The sequence below is a fragment of the Hemiscyllium ocellatum genome, chromosome 5, assembly GCF_020745735.1.
Source record: "Hemiscyllium ocellatum isolate sHemOce1 chromosome 5, sHemOce1.pat.X.cur, whole genome shotgun sequence".
Classification (NCBI taxonomy): domain Eukaryota; kingdom Metazoa; phylum Chordata; class Chondrichthyes; order Orectolobiformes; family Hemiscylliidae; genus Hemiscyllium; species Hemiscyllium ocellatum.
In genome coordinates, this window is record NC_083405.1 from 62136941 (window position 1) to 62160776 (window position 23836).

General features: G+C 40.8%; 1 protein-coding gene and 1 pseudogene across 2 annotated transcripts in view; one reads left to right on the top strand and one right to left on the bottom strand.

Moving 5' to 3' along the window:
- The window catches only part of LOC132815715 (uncharacterized), a 66964-nt gene that overhangs the window by 13775 nt on the left and 29353 nt on the right, over positions 1-23836 (bottom strand). For both annotated transcript variants that reach the window (XM_060824796.1, XM_060824797.1), the window contains 6 exons: positions 21701-21823; positions 19836-19902; positions 17341-17436; positions 17098-17208; positions 1520-1649; positions 1046-1106 (listed from right to left, as the gene is read on the bottom strand). In XM_060824796.1, the coding sequence (XP_060680779.1) occupies positions 1046-1106; positions 1520-1649; positions 17098-17208; positions 17341-17436; positions 19836-19902; positions 21701-21823 (588 nt within the window). The remainder of the gene's footprint in view (positions 1-1045; positions 1107-1519; positions 1650-17097; positions 17209-17340; positions 17437-19835; positions 19903-21700; positions 21824-23836) is intronic.
- On the top strand, positions 10185-12172 carry LOC132815714 (uncharacterized; annotated as a pseudogene).

A 23836-nucleotide genomic window follows, 5' to 3' on the forward strand; every position in this document is an offset into this window, starting at 1 on the left:
TAAAAGGTGAACACAACATAGAGGGCTGAAGGCCTGTACTGATCCAAAGTTCTATGTTCTTTAAGAAGTTGGCAAATCTTTTGCTTTGGTTCACTGCACTGCCTATGAAAAGGTAGGCTTGACTTTGGCATATATGCATATGGTTACTTATCTTTTAAATGTTTTGTTTGCTTGTGAAAAGAAACACTGCCAGTCATTCATTTGCTACATATATCAGATGAACTTTGTCCTTTTTTAACCATTGTTGTTAGCAATGGATTGACCGTAGACTTTATCCAGATACCTTTAGGAGACCGACGACAAATGCTTTCAATTTCAGGTGACATATAAAATTAGTCTCTCACTTTAGGAGCCAAATTTTGAGCACATGGACAGTTCCTTTTCTTCCTTAAAAAACTACTAAGTGCATCATGACCCATTTAACAACATAGGAAATTTGTGCACAAGTACAGGCTGAGTGCTGTCTTTAAAAGACAAGGTCAACAGGTTCCATTTCATTATTCTTCAAACATTGTGAAGTTGCTGCATTTAAAATCTTTTATTTACAAGCTTTATTTTTGTTTTTCACCCCACTCAAGGTGCATAATTTTCTGGGATATGCCACCTAAAAGTGCAAAAATGCTCATGTCTAGTTTCATGGAGATCGAGAAAATCAGGTCAACGACAGTTTACAGCCAACTAACCAATACCCTGTGCTTGGATTCACACACAAAGATTGGTTACTTGATTCAAGTATTGGCAGATTGTCAGTACCTACAGAATTAGATTCAGCATAAGTCACTGCCTTCAAGATTTTGAGGGGGCAAAATTTTGAAAACATTTGGTAACCACAAAGTTTTAACTTGTCAGTATTGATTAAGTAGAGTGTTCACCTGCCCACCAAGGCTTGCAGTGGTCTAAGCAGGAAACTCACCACCTTTTCAACAGCAATAAACACTGGCCGAGCTAGCAATGGCCAAATCTTGGGACTGAAAATAATTAACTATTTTAAACCTACACCTAAAGTAAACCATCAGGCAACTACATACACCATTCAGCAACTTACATCACTTTGCATCCAACGATCATCAACATCGGATCCTTTGGAGTAATCATTACGATAATTCCTAGGCAAGAAAGAAAAATGTAACTAGCAGCCCGAAGTTAAAGAAAAAAACTTGATTAAAAAATGAAAGACTTTCTGCTTTCAATTTGAACCAACCTTTCACTATACAGCACAATTGCCGCTGGAAAATTGTTCAATACACTAATTTGTATTCATTAAATATCTTTAACGCTAAGCAAACCTCAAAACATTATACTGATTTGTGTGTAGAATGTTTATGCTCAGTCAGGGATTAATAGATTAAGAGGGTGATCCAAATTTTAAAGATGAAAAGAGAAGGGCTGGGAATATAAAAGGGCTTAGGTAGGGCCCTGAATGCTGTCATCAAGAATACAAACAGCTGAGGCATTTAATTTTCTCTCAATAGGGATGCTAGAAGTTTCATTAAGTGATACACCTCAACATTTTGATCACCTCAGTGGTTCATCTCTCCTGTAATTATCTCCAGAATTTCGCATGTCTTCACTCCAATCCATAAAGTCATCTTCAGATTTTACATGTTTTCTCCAGTCATCATTCAACATCTCTCCAGCTGATCTATAATCTTGAGAAAGCAATACATATTAACTTTACTGAGAGGTAGTGTGGTAAATAAAAGGACTCCCAAACATGGAGCAGGGAGATGGCAGCTAAAAAAGATTAAAATTAGATGATTCGATGCAAACATTTGAGATGCTTTTGACATTAAGATGAAAACTTAGATATTGGCTGAAATAAAACATAATCTCCCTTTGCAGCATAGACATCAAGACTTTATTAGGAATTGAGAATCAAATGCAAAGTCCTTACTTTTAAACAAAGGGATGAAACAAGTTGGTTTTAAAATAAATGTATATAACAGAAATGCCAGCCAAAAAGTAGGTAGGACTGCTTAACAATGAAGATGCAATGTGGTCAGGTAGTTTTCATTTAATGTTGCCCCAAATAACAGCTTCATTTGCTTTCTTTTGGGATTGGAGCTTTGAGTTTTATATTTGAATTTCTGATTTTTCATCATGCAATGTGTGTTATTATGTCACGGTCGAATCAACTTTGATTGATCTGACATTGGAACTTGATTGGTGTAATATGACCTGGGAATTTTGTATGTATTTCTCACTTCCAGTGCTATTTCATTACTGTATTTTTGGCACGATGACAAGGTTGTAATGTCACTACAAAAGTTATTCAGAGACCAGGTTACTGCTCTGGGTCACGCGGATTCGAAATCCCCCATGGCAGTTGGTTGAATTTGAATTCATATACAAAAGAATCTGGAATTGAAAGCTATTTTCACAGTGGAGAACCATGAAACAACCAACAGTTGTTATATAAAGAAAACAACTTGGTTCATTTCTATCCCTTAAGAGAGGGGTATTGGTCATCCTTAATTGATTTGGCCTTCGTAGAACTCTAGACCCACAGCATGTGTGGTCGAATCTGAAAAGCCTACTGAAAATTCCATTCAAATTAAGAGTCAGCAACAAATTTTGGTCTTGTCAGTGACATTCACATTCAGTTAAAAAGTGAATGACCATAAGGTTCTAACACATTCAAAGCCATTACATAAATTATCTATGTTACAAAGTAAACAGATACAAATGCAGTTACATTTGGATAATGAGGTAAAACTAAACTCTGTCAACAGGTCAAATGGAGACTGAAGAGCTGCACCACATTTCCCAGGTCTGTCAGTCTGTCAATTTTGGTACCACAAGCCACAGAAGAAACAGCAAGATAAATCAGAAAGCTGCACAAATACTAAAAGAAACCAGAATATTAACTTATACTGAAACAATGACATTTTAAAAAAAAAGTCCCCTGCCGTCAAAATTTTAGTGGAGCCGAGGAGAAGACAAGAAAGAGAGACATTGAAGTATGTGAATCTATAGTTTTCAGTTAACATTCATTAATGCATTTTTGCAGTTATTTCAGCTTGGATTGCACCATATGACAAATTAATAAATTGGTTTTCATAGTAAGATGATGTCTGAAGGAACTCAACACTGGCTTTAAACATCTATTCCAAGAAGTATTTTCAGTTAAACTAATGTTTTCAGGAATGGAGCCAAACATCAAAACAAGACTACTTACTACTTGCACTCGAGTTACATCAAATTTACAGCACAAAATCAGGCCATTCAGACCAACAAGTCCTAGATGGCATTCATGCTCCTGGGCCTCCTCACATCTCCCTTCAACTGACCCCATAGTGCATCCCATTATCCGTTCATAAATTCTAATGGTGTTTGTTGTAAATTCTCCTTTTGGGTTACTACATTTATGTCACATTTTGGATGAAAAAAAAGTTTCTCCCAAATACCTTATTCAATTTATTATTATCTACCTATATTTTTAAGACACTTAGTTTCACCAGACTTACTTATTCATATCTTGACTTTTTTTTCCTCCTCCCTTGTTCAGTCTTTCCAGCTCACATTCTTGATACTTCTGAAGCTTCATGTTATTTCCATGATTTCCAGTTTTCTGGCTCAAGCGAACTCCTCTTAACGGGATTTACAATCCCTCTAAACATTAGGATGGTCTGCAGGCCCTCTGTTTCTTCCTTGTACAAGCCATTTTTCAATCTCCACCCATTCCTTCACATGGCTGTGTTTGTTTACACTTTGAACAACCTCTCCATTAACACAATTAATTTTCTCCAAGTCAAAAGTATGGGCATGGCCAGCTTCATATGTCTATTTGCAGGGTATGTGGAACATTCCTTGTAATTTATAAATTATAAATTCACAGTGACCTCAATTATGTCTCCACACACTCTGTTGCCTGCAAGTGTTCCATTCAGTCTTACTCAGGCCACAGCCACAATTCTTTCTCTACATACACATCTTCATTGCTGCTTCTTGCTCTTGTCAAGAATTAGAAAAATTAGTCAGTTTTGCTTCCAATTTCCATCCATCTCTCACTTTCACTTGGTCCACTGGACTCGTCCCTTCTCTTCCTTGACTTCAGGGTGTGGGATATAGGAAATTTATGTTTCTTCTGCAATTCTAAAATTCATTATATAAAAAATAACTGAACTCCATCAGTGTGCAACTGTTTCAGCCAGGAGCTGAGTCAACAAGAATGTGAACTCTGTGGAGGAAATGCTAATTGGTTTGCTAAGAATGTAATAAATGGTTAACCCTAGTTCGAAGGGCTTCGTGATAAGATGCTGTGAAGACAGACAGTTAAACTCAATATGCCTGAACAAACAATAGGTATAAAACATCTGTTTCCCACTTTTACACAGGAACAAAACCATTTAGAAGGGCTTAGTGACAGGATGCTGTAAAGAGGCAGGATGAGGGGCAAATAGCCTGACATCAGGAATGAGCATGTTTTCCACAGATAAGACTGGATAAGACATGAGATAAGCAGGAGGGTCTCAGGGAAGTGGAGGATGTGAACAAGGGGGGAAACAATGAAATAAGAAAAAAAATATAGGAACCAAATTGTATAAATATCGAGTATTTGTTGAATTTGGGGTGTGTTTTGTCCCTGCCTTGTGGACATCACACCCACTTGCAAGTGTGAAATAAAGAGCTCTGCTGATTCAGATCTTGTCTCGGACTGAAATTATTGCAGTGTGAGAGCTTTGTTTCGCACAATTGGCGCCCAACGTGGGGCAGTCCGGGAAGTTCTTCCATCGCCGGGGGGCGTGGCTGGCCCTGGATACTGGGAAGACGCGTCCCGTTCCCCATTGAGGAGCGGTCTCGTGTTCCGGTTTGGTCCACTCCCTTGGGCGACTGGTACGAATCCTACAAGAGAGACATCTGCATCTGACAGTGACAGGCAGTTGATAGAATATACGGCGGAAAAGTGGCCAGGCAACTCTGTGCACAGACCAAGGTAAGAAAACTGACTTTTAAGTATTGCCTTGGTGGCTGGGATTGAGTATTAGTAGTTAGTAAGGGACTAACGAAGGAACTCAATATGGATTGTGCCGTGGATAAGGGACAAGCCTCTGGGGATAACAAGGCAATGAAAGAGGAGGCGGGGTCCCTTGCAGTATACCTCCTGAAAGTCCGTTGGGGAGGATGTTGCGTGAATGGACGCGCAATACTTGTACAAGGGTAAAGGATAAAAAGAAAACGATTAAATATTGTTGCTTTGTATGGACTAAGGAATTTTTCGTCCCGCCGTCTTCAGGCCAAAGTACGGTTCAGACAAGGATTGGGTATGTCAGTATTTAGAGTTGTATGTGCATGCAAAGCAACCTTTTAGCCAAGAGGAGGCGGACTATGTGTCCTGTTGGAAGGGCAGTTTGGGAATGCTGGTAGTGAAGACAAAGGATTCCCCCTCTGCCTCACCCAGTCCCTGGAATCCTCTTAGCTGTTTGCCCCCCCACCCGTACCATGGAATCAGATTAGGTGAAGACGGGGGAGGAGGGGAGACAGACAGACAGGGACAGGGAACAGATGACTCACAAGAGGATGACGAAGGAGCAGTGGACGGGATGTTGTTGTTCCTGATCTTCACTCCTCGGTAGAAGAAAGAGAAGCTAAAGTAGACGTAGAGGAGGCCTCCGCAGGGCCTAAATCAAAGCCTAAGGGGGCAAAACAAAAGAAAAAGGGGAATAACGTAACGACTTGTCCCCTTCAGGAGGTACCAATAGGGGACAAGGAGATTGGGTTTGTGTGTGTTCCCCTCACCAGTGGGGAGGTCAGAACATTTAAAAAGGAAATGACAGTCCTGGTTGAGGATCCAGTAGGATTGTCTGAACAAATTGATCTATTTTTGGGGCCCAGTCTGTATACGTGGGCTGAGTTAATGTCTATTTTGAATATACTATTTACTGGGGAAGAAAGGGGACTTATATGGGGATGCTGGACAGGGAGAGACGAAGTTTCCCCTCAGAGACCCCCAGTGGGAAAATCAAAACCCGGAGCATAGAGCAGAAATGAGGGAATTGAAAGACCTGATTCTAAAAGGAATAAGGGAGGCAGCTCCGAAGTCGCAGAATCTGACTAAAGTCTTTGAAGTTAGACAGGAGAAAGATGAGACTCCTTCAGCTTTCTTGTAGAGTTTAACAGACTCAATGCGAAAATATTCTGGCATGAACCCTGAGGACCCAGTGGCACAGAGTCTTTTGAAAGTACATTTTGTGATAAAGGCATGGCCAGACATACAGAGAAAGATACAGAAGATAGAAGGGTGGAGTGAAAAACCATTAGGTGAACTGTTAAGAGAGGCACAGAAAGTGTTTGTAAAGAAAGAGGACGCGAGACAGAAACAGAAGGCGAAAATGATGGTAGCTGCGGTTGATGAGGTAATTAGGAGAAGAATGGAACCAATAGTGAGCAACCGGAGCAGCGGGTGACAGCATGTAGGACAGAGAGAAAAGGGGAAGAGGTAGTCTTCCTAGTAGATACGGGGGCAGCACGGTCATTGCTGAATTTTAAACTAAAGAAAGTAGACATGTCGACACGATCAATTACTGTTTCCGGGGTGAAAGGGGAGGGATTTACTGTTCCAGTATTTGAACCTATGACGATAGAAGGTCCTAAGGATAGGGTCACAGGGGAATTGCTGTATATCCCCGATATAGGAAGTAATTTATTAGGGAGAGATTTAATTATCCTCTTAGGACTGGAGATTGGAATTCAGGAAAAAGAATTAGTTGTACAAATGGCAATGTTGACAGAGGACATGGAAAGAGAGATAGACCCTATTGTATGGGCTAGGGAAGGGAATCGTGGAGGACTACAAATCCCTCCCCTTGAAATAAATTTAAAAAGGGACGGGGACATTGTCTGTGAGCGACAATATCCCATTCCCATGGCGGGTAAACGAGGACTGCAGCCAGTAATTGAGGGACTGATTAGAGATGGTTTGTTGGAGTCATGTATGTCTCCTTATAATACCCCAATTCTACCTGTGCGGAAACCTGACGGAACTTATCGATTGGTGCAGGATTTGAGAACATTAAATCAGATAGTACAGATCAGACACCCAGTGGTGCCAAATCCCTATACATTATTAAGTAAGATCCCTCATGACCACAAATGGTTTAGTGTGATAGATTTAAAGGATGCCTTTTGGGCTTGTCCCTTGGCGGAGGGAAGTAGGAATTTGTTCGCCTTTGAATGGGAAGACCCCAAAACAGGACAGAAACAGCAATACCGATGGACTGTGCTCCCCCAGGGGTTTACAGAATCCCCGAATTTATTTGGACAGATGTTAGAACAAATATTGGAGAAATTTAGCAGCCCCAAGGGGACTACCCTGTTGCAGTATGTAGACGACCTCTTAGTAACAGGAAACAAAAGAGAAAGAGTAGTAGAAGCCACTAACAAATTATTGAATTTTCTGGGCCAGCAAGGCCTGCGAGTATCTAAAAACAAATTACAATATGTGGAGCAAGAAGTGAAATACTTAGGACACTTAGTTAGTGAGGGAAAGCGAAAGATAAGCCCGGAACGGATAGCGGGAATAGTGGGGATGCCGCTGCCCAGGACTAAGCAGGAGTTACGTAAGTTTTTGGGTCTAACGGGATATTGCAGATTGTGGATTGATTCCTATGCTCAAAAGACTAAGAAATTATATCTCAAACTATTGAAGGACGAACCAAAATGTCTAAGTTGGGACAATGAGGAAAAAGAACTAGTTGAGAAACTCAAAAGAGATCTGATCCATGCCCCCGTGTTAGCCTTACCTTCCCTAGATAAACCTTTCCACCTCTTTGCTACTGTGGATAAGGGAGCAGCTTTGGGAGTATTAACCCAGCGGTGGGGAGGAATGAAACAGCCAGTAGCATATCTTTCAAAGCTATTATATCTAGTATCCCGGGGGTGGCCTGAGTGTGTGCAGGCTGTGGCTGCCACTGCACTGTTAGTGGAGGAAAGCAGGAAGCTTACATTTGGGGGAGCCCTAATAGTAAGCACCCCACACCAAGTGAGAACGATCCTAAACCAAAAAGCTGGGCGATGGTTGACAGACTCGCAGATTTTGAAATATGAGGCAATATTAATAGAAAAAGATGATCTAGTGTTGGTCACGGACAATTGTTTAAATCCAGCTGCCTTTCTTTGGAAAGGGGAAGGGGAATCTCCTCAGAATCCAGGGCACAACTGCCTTGACATTATAGAATACCAAACTAAAGTCCGCATGGACCTGAGAGATGTTCCACTTCATGCAGGGGCTAGACTTTTTATAGATGGATCATCCCGGGTGACTGAAGGGAGACGACATAATGGGTATGCAGTCATAGATGGGACGAAAGGTAGTGTGGTAGAGGCAGGCAGGTTGCCAAATGGGTGGTCAGCTCAGACCTGCGAACTCTATGCATTGGAAAGAGCCCTTAGGGCATTAGACAATAAAGAGGGAACGGTATATACTGACTCCAAATATGCCTTCGGTGTTGTGCACACTTTCGGAAAGATATGGCAGGAAAGAGGACTGATCAACAGCCGGGGGAAGGAATTAGTACATGAAGAATTGATTAAATGGGTCTTGGAGTCCCTATTACTGCCCCGAGAAATAGCAGTAGTGCATGTAAATGGTCATCAGAAAGGAAACGAACCAGACGTTAGGGGGAATAGATTAGCCGATGAAGTGGCTAGAGAAGCAGCCCTGGACTCACAAGAAGTAGTGATTCATTCCCTAATACCTACTGTCCCAGCTCCTCGGGAAGGTCCTATATTTACTGAAAGAGAAGAAAAAGAATTGAAAGATTTAGGGGCTGCAAAAACAGCAGATGGGCGTTGGATGTTACCTGATGGGAGGGAAATGTTGAACAAAATGATGATGCAAGAGATTATGGCTGTCCTACACCAAGGCAGCCATTGGGGAGTACAAGCAATGTGTGATTTAGTTCTTAGGGAATATGGATGTAAAGGAATATATACAATTGCTAAACAAATATGTGAGGGATGTATAATCTGCAGAAAGGTAAATAAAAAAGTCTTGAGAAAACAGACCCCAGGAGGAAGAGAACCAGGATTGAGACCCTTCCAGAGTATACAAGTAGATTATACTGAGTTACCCAGGGTAGGGAGACTAAAATATATGTTGGTTATAGTAGATCATTTATCCAGTTGGGTTGAGGCATACCCTCTAGCTACCGCCACTGTGAGTGGGGTGTCTAAAACAATATTGGAAACAGTCAAACGACAGTTCTCTAAATTGATAATAGAAACCAGACTCCCTTGGACCAAATGTTTACCTATAGCTCTCTTGCGAGTACGAACAGCCCCAAGGAAAGATTTGGGACTATCCCCCTATGAAATCTTATTTGGATTACCTTATCTGGGAACGAACGGAGAATTGCCAATTCCCGAAACTAAAGAGTTGTTCTTAAAGAAGTATATACTGGGCTTGTCCTCCTCTTTGTCTTTCCTCAGGAAACAGGGTTTATTGGCACAGACTCCACCCCTAGAATTCACCGTTCATCCCATCCAGCCGGGAGATTGGGTCTGAGTAAAATCATGGACAGAGACTAAATTGCAGCCGGACTGGGAAGGGCCGTACCAGGCTCTTTTAACGACTAAAATGGCAATAAGGACGACGGAGAAAGGCTGGACTCACTACACTCGGATCAAAGGGCCAGTGGAATCTCCAGTTGAGGAAGAAGTCTGGACAGCCGAATCAATGCAGGACTGCTAAAACTCAGACTAAAGAGACTTTGAGTAACTGATTATACAGTGGCGACGTGAGCGTGGGATTATTTCTGTAGGATTGTATATTGAGTCATTCTGTGCTTCAGTATGATGTTTAAAGTACTGGGAATGCTTAGAGTTATGATGCTAGCCCTATTAGTATTGGGATTTTGTCAAATATCCTTTTCATATGTATTATAAATGGTTCCTGAGTCTGATAATCCACAAGTAATAGACGCTGATGCATGCAGCTTAGTCAATTGTGGGGATGTAGATATTCAGAGACAGTACCGCAGTTCAGAGATACATCTTAAGTCCTATGGGGATGGCCTTGGGGATGGTACTTGGTGTAATAGGGATAGAAATGAAAGCACATGGGAAACACTTCGTGGGCTGTTGTTTTCGAACAAGCGTAGGACAGGGAAAACGGGCGGAATTACTGGATAATGAGATACAACCTTTCACCCCTCCCACTGATCCTAAAGTAGTAAAAATTAATAGAGGTAAAGGACTTGAAACAGACTCTCGAAATAGAAACTGGGTACAGGGATGCAAATGCCTGGGTTGAATGGGTAAAGTATACTGTAAAAAGTTTGAACAAAAGCAATTGCTATGCATGTACCTCCGGTAGGCCAGTGGCCCAGGTGGTTCCCTTTCCGCTCGGGTGGAAGCGAGACAGGCAGGGCATGAAATGTATGCTAGCCCTGTATCAGGATGAGACTGCATGGAATGAGAATGATACGAATTGTTCCTCCCTATCTCTGATGTTCCCTCCCTTGAAGAAGAAAGATGTACAAGTTTCCCCTGCATTTTCTGCTGCAGTTGGAAACCACACTTCGTGTGTGCATAGACGAGGTACAAGTCGGTATAGAGATTTGGGGGAGCTGAAATTGTGTACAGAGATTAAAAATGTTACCGAAACGAAGAAAGGAGGAACTACTCAGCACTAAAGGTTCCCCGAGCAGATCTGTGATGGTACTGTGGAGGCAAAATATTGAGACCCACCTTACCTCCGGATTGGAGAGGGATATGTGCAATTGTACAATTGGCAATTCCATTTACCCTGGCATTTGAGAAGGAAAAGATAGTAGGGAAACAGGGAAGGGGTAAGAGATCACTGTTAGACACTTCTTTCGATGACAGGATTTATCTCGATTCGATAGGAGTCCCTGGGGGGGTACCTGATGAGTTCAAGGCTCGTAACCAGATTGCGGCAGGCTTTGTTTCAGCTCTCTTTTGGTGGGTAACAATTAATAAAAATGTAGATTGGCTAAATTACATTTTCTATAATTTACAGCGATTTATAAATTATACAAGAGATGCAGTTAAAGAAATATCAGATCAGCTTGATGCGACAAGTAGGATGGCATGGGAGAACAGAATGGCCCTTGATATGATTCTAGCAGAAAAAAGGGTGTGTGTGTGTGTGTGTGTGATGTTAGGAGAAAGCTGTTGTACCTTTATTCCTAATAACACTGCACCTGATGGTTCAATTACTCGAGCCTTAAGGGGATTGTCTACCTTAGCAGAGGAACTGGCTGAGAATTCAGGAGTAGACACATCTCTCACGGGATGGCTTGAATCCTGGTTCGGAAGATGGAAGGGGGTGGTAGTTTCCATCCTTACTTCCCTGATAGTAGTAGTCGGGGTATTGGTGGCCATTGGCTGTTGTATCATACCCTGTAAACGAGGGCTCACCCAGAGACTGATTGAGACAACCTTAATGAAACAGATGCCCTTAAAAGGAAATCTGACAAAAGAACTTTATCAACTAAATATTGAGGAGATGAGTGAGACCAAAATGGATGAAATTTCCTAAATGATGCTTGCGAATTTCAGGAGCAATGCTTAAAAGAACAAAATACAGAAGGTAACAAATGGTAAAGAAAGAAAAAGGGGCAATTGTGGGATATAGGAAATTTATGTTTCTTCTGCAATTCTAAAATTCATTATATAAAAAATAACTGAACTCCATTAGTGTGCAATTGTTTCAGCCAGGAGCTGAGTCAACAAGAATGTGAACTCTGTGGAGGAAATGCTAATTGGTTTGCTAAGAATGTAATAAATGGTTAACCCTAGTTCGAAGGGCTTCGTGATAAGATGCTGTGAAGACAGACAGTTAAACACAATATGCCTGAACAAACAATAGGTATAAAACATCTGTTTCCCACTTTTACACAGGAACAAAACCATTTAGAAGGGCTTAGTGACAGGATGCTGTAAAGAGGCAGGATGAGGGGCAAATAGCCTGACATCAGGAATGAGCATGTTTTCCACAGATAAGACTGGATAAGACATGAGATAAGCAGGAGGGTCTCAGGGAAGTGGAGGATGTGAACAAGGGGGGAAACAATGAAATAAGAAAAAAACATATAGGAACCAAATTGTATAAATATCGAGTATTTGTTGAATTTGGGGTGTGTTTTGTCCCTGCCTTGTGGACATCACACCCACTTGCAAGTGTGAAATAAAGAGCTCTGCTGATTCAGATCTTGTCTCGGACTGAAATTATTGCAGTGTGTGAGCTTTGTTTCTCACAAGGGTTTTTATTTTTGAAAACTGTCAATATAAATTATAAATTCACAGTGACATATAACATAGAACATAGAAGGATACAGCGCAGTACAGGCCCTTCGGCCCTCGATGTTGCGCCGACCGAATCCTACCTAACCTATACTAGCCCAATAACTTCCAAATGCCTATCCAATGCCCGCTTAAATGACCATAAAGAAGGAGAGTTCACCACTGATACGGGCAGGGCATTCCATGAACTCACAACCCGCTGTGTGAAGAATCTACCCCTAACATCTGTCCTATACCTACCACCCCTTAATTTAAAGCTATGTCCCCTAGTAACACCTGACTCCATTAGCGGTAAAAGGTTCTTAGTATCTACCCTATCTAAACCCCTAATCATCTTATACACTTCTATCAGATCTCCCCTAAACCTTCTCTTCTCCAATGAGAACAGCCCCAAGTACCTCAGCCTTTCCTCATAAGATTTTCCTACCATTCCAGGCAACATCCTCTGCACTCGTTCTAAAGCTTCCACATTCTTCCTATAGTATGGCGACCAAAACTGCACACAATACTCCAGATGAGGCCGCACCAGAGTCTTATACAACTGCAACATGACCTCAGGACTCCGGAACTCAATTCCTCTGCCAATAAAGCCCAGTACACCATATGCCTTCCTCACAGCACTATTTACCTGGGTGGCAACTTTCAGAGATCTGTGTACATGGACACCAAGATCCCTCTGCTCATCCACACTACCAAGTAGCCTACCATTAGCCCAGTAATCCATCATCTTGTTATTCCTACCAAAGTGAACGACTTCGCACTTAGCTACATTGAATTCCATTTGCCACATTTCCGCCCAGCTCTGCAACTTATCTATATCCCGCTGTAACCTACCACTTCCTTCCTCACTATCCACAACTCCACCGACTTATGTGTCATCCGCAAACTTGCTTACCCAGCTTTCAAGTCCTTCCTCTAGATCATTTATAAAGATAACAAAAAGCAATGGTCCCAAAACAGATCCTTGTGGTACACCGCTAGTAACTGCGCTCCAAGATGAACATAATCCATCAACTACTACCCTCTGTCTCCTTCCAGCCAGCCAATTCCTAATCCAAACCTCTAATGTATCCTCAATGCCATACCTCCGAAGTTTTAGCATTAGCCTACCATGGGGAACCTTATCGAACGCCTTACTAAAATCCATATACACAACATCTACTGCTTTACCCTCATCCACTTCCTTGGTCACCTTCTCAAAGAACTCAATAAGGTTTGTGAGGCACGACCTGCCCTTCACAAAACCATGCTGGCTATCCCTGATCACGTTATTCCTACCCAGATGTTCATAAATCTTATCCCTTACCATTCTCTCTAAGACTTTGCCCACCAGTGAAGTCAGACTCACTGGCCTATAGTTGCTAGGGCTATCTCTACTCCCTTTCTTGAACAATGGGACCACATTCGCTATCCTCCAGTCCTCTGGTACTATTCCTGTTGACAACGACGACATAAAAATCCAGGCCAATGGCTCTGCTATCTCCTCCCTAGCTTCCCATAGGATCCTGGGGTAAATGCCATCAGGCCCAGGAGACTTATCTATATTCATCCTTTCCAATATTCCCAAAACCTCTTCCCTGCATATTTCCAGGGCATCCATTCTAATTATTTGTGATTCCATATTCACATCAGCAACAGTGTCCTGTTCCTGAGTGAATACTGATGAAAAGTACTGATTTAATGTCTCTCCAATCTCCTCCGCCTCCACACACAACTTCCCACTACTATCCTTGACTGGACCGATACCTACCCTAGTCATCCTTTTATTCTTGACATACCTATAGAAAGCCTTTGGGTTTTCCCTAATCCTACCAGCTAAAGACTTTTCATGTCCCCTTCTCGCTTCTCTTAGCTCCCTCTTTAGCTCCTTCCTGGCTACCTTATAACTCTCAATCGCCCCTACTGAACCTTCACGCCTCATCTTTACATATGCCGCCTTCTTCCCTTTCACAAGGGACTCCAATTCCTTACTAAACCACGGCTGCCTCACAAGGCCCTTTACACCATGCCTGACTGGTACATACCTATCGAGGACACGCAGTAGCTGCTCCTTGAACACTCCCCACATCTCATTAGTGTTCTTCTCTTGAAGCCTGTTTTTCCAATCCACACATCCTAAGTCATGCCTCACTGCATCATAATTTCCCTGCCCCCAGCTATAGCTCTTGCCCTGCGGCGCACGATTATCCCTCTCCATCACTAAAGTAAAAGTCACCGAGTTGTGGTCACTGTCCCCGAAGTGCTCACCTACCTCCAAGTCTAACACCTGGCCTGGTTCATTACCTAGAACCAAATCCAATATAGCCTCCCCTCTTGTTGGCCTGTCGACATATTGTGTCAGGAAACCCTCCTGCACACATTGTACAAACACCGACCCATCTAATGAACTCGAGCTATAGCTCTCCCAGTCAATATCTGGGAAGTTAAAGTCCCCCATAACAACCACCCTGCTACCTTACAACCACCCTGCTACCTTAGTGTGACCTCGACTATGTCTCCACACACTCTGTTGCCTGCAAGTGTTCCATTCAGTCTTATTCTCCCAGTTTCTCCAGCTTTGTTAGATGTGTTCCGATGATGCCACTTTGGGATGCTTTTCCTCAACCAAGGATCCCCCTCCACTTATTTGACATGGCCTGCAGCCATGTTCAACCCATCAGAGAGGTCTCATGGAAGCATTAAATTCTAACAGGACTAGACAGGGCAAACATATGAAGGATATTCCTGATGGTCAGAGAGTCCAGAGCCTGGAGTCACTGTCTAAGGATAGCGGAGGCCATTTAGGACTAAGAGGGGGAGAAATGTCTTCACCCAGTGAATGGTGACCCTTGCTATTCACCTGATCTGCACCCCTCATGATTTTGTAAATCTCTACAAAACCTCAACCTCCTCAAAATGGCTAACTCCAGCATCTATTTTCTATATTTCTATTTCCAGTATTTCTGTGCTCATGCTTTCCCCCTTTCACAGACAATGAATAAGATTCCGATTGTTCCTTACTTTCCATTCCACTTATCTCCACACTCGGAGGATCCCTCTGCTGTTTCTGCCACCTCTACACACATATGCTTCTCTGCTCCAGTGTCAGCATTTTAGAATATAGAACAGTACAGCACAGTACAAGCCTTTTGGCCCTCGATGTTGTGCCGACCTTTTATCCTACTCTAAGATCAGACTAACCTCCAATAGCCGCTTAATTGTTCCTAATGTATCTGACTCAAGGAAAGATAAGCTGGTTTTCTTAGAGTTATTACAGCAGACTATTTATTCCACTCAGCTCATGCTTAGGTGCTTCTCACTGAAATGTAGGGCTTTGGGAACCATTAGATCGGAGACAAAAATTATTGCATGCCAGTTAGGACAGAAGACTCTGGCAAGTGGGTGAAAAGGTCTGGGGGCAAAAAAGAAAGGATTGGGTAGGACTTGATCAGTCCCCAGGCCCATGTACTATAGATGATGACTCCATCATCCTTCTTATGGCCCACTCACACTTGACTGATAACCATGAACTGGAAAACATTACTGTGCTTCAACAAGGTCTGATCAAGCATTCTAAGGCTTCCTTCCATCTGATTTCAAATAACAGACAGTGAATGCGGACTGATCATGCTCAATGCACTTGTTTATCTATTGCATCTGATTCTCCACATAAGTGATTACACAGATAAACTGTTACTGTTCCCAAATCTCTTGGCTGTAGATTGTTGCATCTTCATGGACATTCTACTCAAAACGGATTTTAAAAAAAAAGATTAAATTACTTCTCCACTTGTGCACTGTGGCTGTAATAATTCACTATGTTTACTTCGCTAGCACCTTCTCCCTTGAGCAGAATAAGTTACATTATCATGGAAGCATTTACTCAAGTTACCAAACTACTTCATATCTGAATTACATTTCTGTATTCCCTACCCAACAGATCATCTTACTATCTAAGAGGAGCCAAGGCAAATTAAATAAAATCTTGCCAGTGCAAAAAGCAACCCTTTCAAGAACCAATGAAAAAGACTGTAGGAGTACAGTGTTTAATGTATCATCTATAGCCAGACTTGTGTGGATTCTGGAACAACCAAGATTATGATTCTAAACAGAATAATAAAACCAGATGGCACAACTTCATTGCTACTTTGAAAGAATTTGTTACAAGATATTTGCCGTCTTTTTTCCATTTCACAGTCAAACAGTTGCTTGAAAATTTCTAACATTGGCCTGCAAAGTCTGAGAGTTTAAAGGGAAAAAAAAAATTTCATTCACATACCAAAAGCATGCGTGTTCCAGTAAGGTTGACAAAAGAAAATGAAGAGTACTTGAACATACTGAGTTTCCCTTTCCTAGCCCGGAGACAACAGTGCATTCTACTACCACTTTAAGCTGGTGATCTCCCAAGCCAGTAGGACAGAGTTTTGATCTTTTACATCTAGCCAGTGATAAACAAGGACCTGTTTAAAAAACTGTGTTCATGGCAAATGGATGTCATTGGCTAGAGCAGCATTTGTTGTGCACCCTGAATTACTCCTTAATTTGAATTATTTGGAAGGCCATTTCAGAGGGCAATTGATAATCAACTGGGTCTGGAGTTACATGTAGACCAGGCCAGGTAAGGATGGTAGATTCCCTTCCCGAAAGGGCATTAATGAGCTAAGTGGGCTTTTACAATATTCAACAATGGTCAGCATTAGGCTAGCTTTAAATTCCAGAATTTTGCAGCCTTCAAATTTCAGCATTTGCCACGGTGGGGTTTGAACTCATATTCCGAAAGCACTAGCCTTGGTTTCTAGATTAGAGTACAGTAACAACATCACTACATCACTGTCTGTCTCTTATTCCTACCGTGACAAGGAGGCATTCTTGATTCATAAGAACTAGAATTTCCCATGTTATCAGGCTGACCAAAACTACTTCTAAAATCCTCGTGTCTTGAATATTTATCTGACTGTCCATCTGAAAAACCAAAAGAATATAAATTATGTCAAATAAAATTTCAAATAAGTTATTTATTTAGTTACTTAAAAATCAGTCATCGGGGTTTTTTTTTACCAAGTTTGTGCATGTAAACCAAGTTAGCTCCCTTACCTTGCAATCGTATCCATCTTGGGTCATAGACGCTGGGACTTTCCAAATTAAAATGATTAAAACTACTTCCAAAGTTGTCATGTTGTGACTGGCCATCTGAATCAGCAAAAACAGAACTTTGAAAGTATAAAGCAGTCTACCAAGCCACATTAATTAGGTGCTGCTGAGTGGAAACCTTCCTGCATGCGTTGAAAATAATTACCCACCCTACACTGTGATCATGCTATTCTTGATTTGTAGAAAATAAAATTTGCAGCACTCATACTCAAACGAAAGCTACTTCTAAAGTTTTCACAACACAAAGCTTTGACCATTCTAAATACTAAAAGTAAAATGGTTTTGAATATGCAAATTCATGGCAAATATGAATTATATCTAATTTCCACATACTCTAATGATGTAAACTTGTGAATATCAGGGATCTACTTTAACAAATATGGAATGCAACCAAAATATGATAGTTTTTCCCTTTCAGCTCATGTTTAAAACTTAATTCAGGATATCATTGGCACTTGTTGCCCATCCTCCAACTGAGAGGCTTTTGAAAGTACTTCAGAGGGCAGCTAAGAGTTAACCATATTGTTATGGGTTTGGACTCATAGGTGGGTCAGATTGAGCAAGAACGGCAGATTTCCTTCCTGAAAGGCATAACAGAACCTGTTGGGTTTTTATGCTATTTGATCGTTATATGGAGCTAGATTTCCTGCCTCCAATTTAGTTACCTTCAGGTGAGAATTACACTGCAGAATTTAAGAATTCTTCCCATCAAGACGTTGTCATTCAGTATATGAAATCTGCACAGACTCACAGCAAACAGTTCACTTAATGCCATTCTTCCAGCTTCTCACTGCAACCCTGCACATTCTGTTTTTGAATAATAGTCTAATTCCCTTTTTCAATGCTTCAATTGAATCTGCCTGCACGATAGACCATAGCCACTCAGTGCATGAAAAGTATTTCCTCATGAAGTTGCTCATCCCTGAAACCATTCCCATGACCCTCCTTCTATAGCAAGGTTGGACATGGAGACATTTACTGCCAATTCCACGATGTTGAGAATCATTTGAGATTCATCAAATACTGAAGCAGTACATATCCAAATAGCACAAGACCTGGGCTGATAAGTGGTAAGTAACAATTGCACCACACAAAAGCCAGGCAATGACCATCTCCAAGAAAGAGCCTAACTGCTGCCCATCATTTTGCAGGAATTCATCATTGCTGAATTCTTCAAATATTAATATCCTAACTTCTATTGCAGAATTCCAAAGTTATTTCTCTTTATTTGTCATTAAAAAGGATGATACGCAATTTTAAAACAGTCCTCCTTATCTCTGGAAATACCTAGAACATTTTTTTCCATGTTCCCCTTGTCAAGGCTGTTCAGGATCAAATTGCCGCTCACTCAAAAGTTCCGGTGGAAACAGACATCGTCTACTCAACCTTTCCTCACAAGAAAACCCCGTCATTCTAGGCATCAAATGAGTATATTTCCTCTGAGACACACTGGAAACAGACCCTTCAGTTCAAAAAGTCTATGCCAACCATGTTCCCAAACTGAACATTTGCCTGCGTTTGGCCCACATCCCTCCAAACTATTCCTATTCATGGACTTATCCAGATGTCCTTTAAATGTTATAACTGTATCTGCATCCACCACTTCCTCTGACAGTTCATTCCACACATGAACCACAGTATTAAAAAAAGTTACCCCTCATGTCCTTTGTAAAGTTTTCTCCTCTCGCCTTAAAAATATGCCTACTAGTTTTGAACTCCCCTTCCCGAGGGCAAAGACCTTTGCTATTTACCTTATCTATGCCCTTCATGAGTTTAAGCCGCTATAAAGGTTAATCCTCAACCTCCTATACTCCAGGGAAAAAAGTCCCAGCCTATCCTTATAACTCAAACCCACCATTCCCAACAACATCCTGGTAAATCTTTTCTGAACCCTCTCTAATTTAATAATATCCTTCTTAGAAGAGGACAAGAACTACACAGAATACTCCAAAAGAGGCCTCACCAACGTCATTTACAACCTCAACATGATGTCTCAACTCATATTCTCAAAGGTCTGAGCAATGAAGATAAGCGTTCTAACCACCCTGTCTACCTGTGATGCAAATTTCAACCTGAACCCCCTGGGTTTTCCTGTTCTACAATACTAACCAGGGTCCTACCATTAACTGTACGAGTCTTATCCTTACTTGTTTTACCAAAATGCAATACCTTGCATTTATCAAAAGTAAACTCCATCTGCCACTCCTTAGCCCATTGACTTAATTGATCAAGATCTCTTTGCAATCTTAGGTAACATTTTTCACAAGCCACTATACTATCAATTTTGGTGTTATCCATTAGCTTACACCTCCTATACTTTCAGCACAGCTACCACATTTCTTAAATAGCAAAACTGATACATATTTGTTAATGAACAAGATAAAAAGATAAAATCATTGCAGTTAGTCAAATACGGAGTCTGAGTCTAAGAGACTTACAGTTATCGGGAACTCTTTTCCCAGAGTTTCCTCCAGAAAATTCAACTGGGGTATCATCCAGGACAACCTGAAATTCACATAATGAATATTTCTGAAAGAGAGCTCCAAGCATCAGCTGATCATCAAAATACCCGCCCTAGTCCACACAGCTGGTGTGAAGCTAGTACTCAAACCTTTTTCACAAATATTCCTCTTTGCTTAAATACCTTCATTATTAGCACTTCCTATTATTATAACAACTTTGTACCTGTAATATTTTCCCCACCAGTTGTTGCCCCTCGCTCAAGAACCATTGCCCAATGATATCTGGCTTCTTGAGCATTCCTTTCCTTTTACCCCCACCCACGGCTATAGTTTGGTTTCAGATTGGAAATTCCATTGCTAAACTGCTTTTATGCATTTCTTTATAAAATTTCACTGAGCAAACTTCAAATCTCCCTGAAACAGTGATTCAATTATAGATTAAGATGAATAAGTTCTTTCGGAAAAGGTACATAAGACTTTTGCACTTACTTGGACGCTCGCTGTAAGCTGCATTCCTTTCCTTGCCACTTCATTTTTTGTTGACTCATTCAAAACATGTAGCATTACAATATTTCTGTGTTGCTTTGCCTTTTCACAAAGATATAGCCAAGTAACGTATTATATTTGCCAGCAACAAATGGTCAATTCAGAGGGCAACATAGAGTCAGAGTTACACAGCATGGAAACAGACCCTTCAGTCCAATACACCTGCACTGACCAGATATCCTAAACTGATCTAGTCCATTTGCCAGCATTTGGCTCACATTCCTCTAAACCATTCCTCCTCATATACCCATCCAGATGCGTTTTAAATTTCTAATTGTACCCACTCGCACCATCTTCTCTGGCAGCTAATTCCATACAATCACTTCCCTGTATAGATGTGCAATCCTTTATCCAAAATGCTCAGGATCAGCTGGTTTTCGGAATTTAGAATTTTTCGAATTTCAGAATAAGTGACAGTTTGATGGTGAAATTTTGGAAATTCTTACCGAACAGCTGACTCACTGAGTAAAATGGGCCTTGAAACAGAATCGAGGCCTGTCGGTGCTGGGCCATGCCCTCCCATGTCTCATCTGAGTGACACGCATCGAGTGGGTGTCGACTTGGGTTAACTGTTTGCATGCCAAACAACCTTGTTAATGAGAGAAAAAAAAACAAAAAAAAACCTTTGGACTTTGGAGCTTTTTGGATTTTGGATAAAAGGTTGTCTACCTGTACATGGAAAAGTTGCCCCTCAGGTCCCTTTCAAGTCTTTCCCCTCTCACTTTAAACCATTGCCCTCCAGTTCTCTACTCCCCAACTGCACTGTGGTCTGTCCAGGTTGCACAAAAATCATTTGACAACAGCTTATGGAATAAACATACAATGTTCTTCAACCAAACAACCATGTCTTAAAGTCAAAGAGGACCAGGAGGTAGTCAGCGTCAAGAGTTCCATATTATCACTATCAAAGGTATGGGCCATTTCCAGTCCTAATGACAATCCAACTCCTAAAGTCAATCATTTTTTGATGAATGATTCAAACTAACTGATCTTTTGTCCCTTCTATTCCCTTTCCCTATGTAACAGCAGAGTTATGTTTGCTAGCTTGAAATCCACTCTGACTGTTCTGGAATCATCCATAATTACTATACTCCCTTTGTTACAAGTGCCAATAATTGCTTGTACAACACTCTGTCCAACATTGAGCTATCTTTAAACTACTCCCTAACCAGCTTTTTCTGCACGCTAACCCACGCACGAGCAAATGATGATTCTGCAGTTTGTCTCGACATAGAATTTCTTTGCAAAACAAGACAAAGATCCTGAAATAAAGTCTTGAAAATCATTATATTTACCTTAACATTGCCCCTTCCATCAATTTTCTCAATAAATTCTGCCTTTTCTTTAACTAGTGCATTCAATTCTGACTGTTTCAGTTTTACTCCGTCAAGTTGCAATGCATCTGGGTATGCTCTTCCCTGAAAAAAAATCAAGTAGCATTACATTGATGGAATGGCTGTAGCTTTTAATAATTCTGGTTGAATTAAACTCTAAGACAGTGTTTGAACCATTTCCCCCAAATCTTGTGTTCTGCTGCAGAATTTTAAAACTTTAAAGTGAGGAAATCTTCTCCAAGCACTCCAGGAATTTATCTTTAATGACATTGTGTCAAAGGCAAATTAAAATTGTGTTCCAGCCCTTCATTTATCATTAATTCCCCTGGAATATTAGAAATGTTTTCCTATCCTCTACTGAAAAGATTAGTCACTGAAGTGGGAGATGGCACGGGGCAGGGTAACAGTAGGCACATGGACACACAAGATGGCCACTGAGCCATCAGTTGGCCACTTGACAAATAAGATGGCCGCCAGACCACAATATGGAGAGAGACAGCAGAGCAAATACAGACACTGCCTGGGGTCACCAGAAGACCAGCACAATGCGCTAACCTGTTTAAGATTAGTTTAAGGTTGGCGGGGAAGAGAATACACGAGTAGCGTACACTTACCACCGAAGTATCTAGGTTTAACATAGGAACTGGAACTGACAATGACTGTATCGAAACTATTGATTCTGCAATGATTGCCATAAACAAATCATGTTACAAAGACAATAATCTCATCACTGACCTATTGTATCACAAGATGTTTATAAGTATCTTGACATGTGCTCGGGGTCAAGAATTGTAGCTGACCACAGTGTTATTGGTGGCTTTCTCTCCCCAGAGCTCTGGTATTTCCTTGTACAACAGTCTGTCATTGAACCTCGACTTTGACTCAGACTGGTGATTTTTCCCATAACATCACAAAACAATTATTTAAGAAGCCTATTATTTCCTTATTCCCAAGTGCAGTATTATGAATGCAGTTTTCGACTGCCTACATCATTGACTACCCATTTTCTTAATTAGTTCCTAGTTTTTTCTCTTCCTCTTTTCATGATTATGGGAACTATATTTTGCTCTCTTCCAACAAACAAAGACCATTCCAGAAACTAGATAATTCTGGAATGATAAAAAAAACAATGCATTTACTTTTTTCTGCCGCCATAACCTGTGAATTATATCTTATACATCTCAGATGATCATTGGATATATCAACATTTAGGCCCATTAATTTTCAAAATCTTTTCTCCTTTGTGCTACATTTCATACATACACCAGATATTTGCCCCCCAACTATTCTAGGGATTTTTTGTTTTGTGACTTCCACTTAAGTCAGATACAAATTATTTATTTTAACGTTTCTGCCATTTCCTCATTATAAAATGTATGAATTTGGCCTCCAAGCAACAAATATTCGCTTTCACTAATCTCTTCCACTTCACATAAAGAGAGAGAGAATTATAAAATTTATTTTCCAATTTGTTGCTAGTTCTATTCAATTTATTTTTCTCTATCAATTTTTTTGGTCGGCCTTTGCTATTTTTAAAATTTTCCTGGTTCTCAGGTTTCCTGTGTATTTTGATGACAATGGGAATCTCTATCATTTAATACTATTTATAACTTCTGCATCAGCCATCAGTAGCCCACTTTTAATCATGGAGATTTTTAAATCCCCTCCCACAAATACCCACAACATTTGCTTGATAAATTTAAGGCCTCAGTTTCAGGAGTTAATCACATGACTGTCAAAGTAACTATGGAAACTCTGTTACAATGCTATCACATTTCCACAGAAACATCGGAGGATCCTTTTATGATAAATATTACTGATCAGCCATGTCTCATCACACTACCTAAAACAGGCCGTTTTCTTGCATTATAGGTCAGCCCCATTTGATACTAACGGGATATCTGCATGCTCCTTCACTGTTTCTGGGTCAAACACCTGAACATCATATTGACAGCAGCCAATTTAAGAAGACAGCTCACCACCACCTTTTAAAGGATAATTGAGAATGGACAATTAAAGTGAACCGAAACAATTATGCCAATATCACAATCAAGAAAAAGTCTATCAATTTTAGACCACACAAAAATCCTTCGTTCT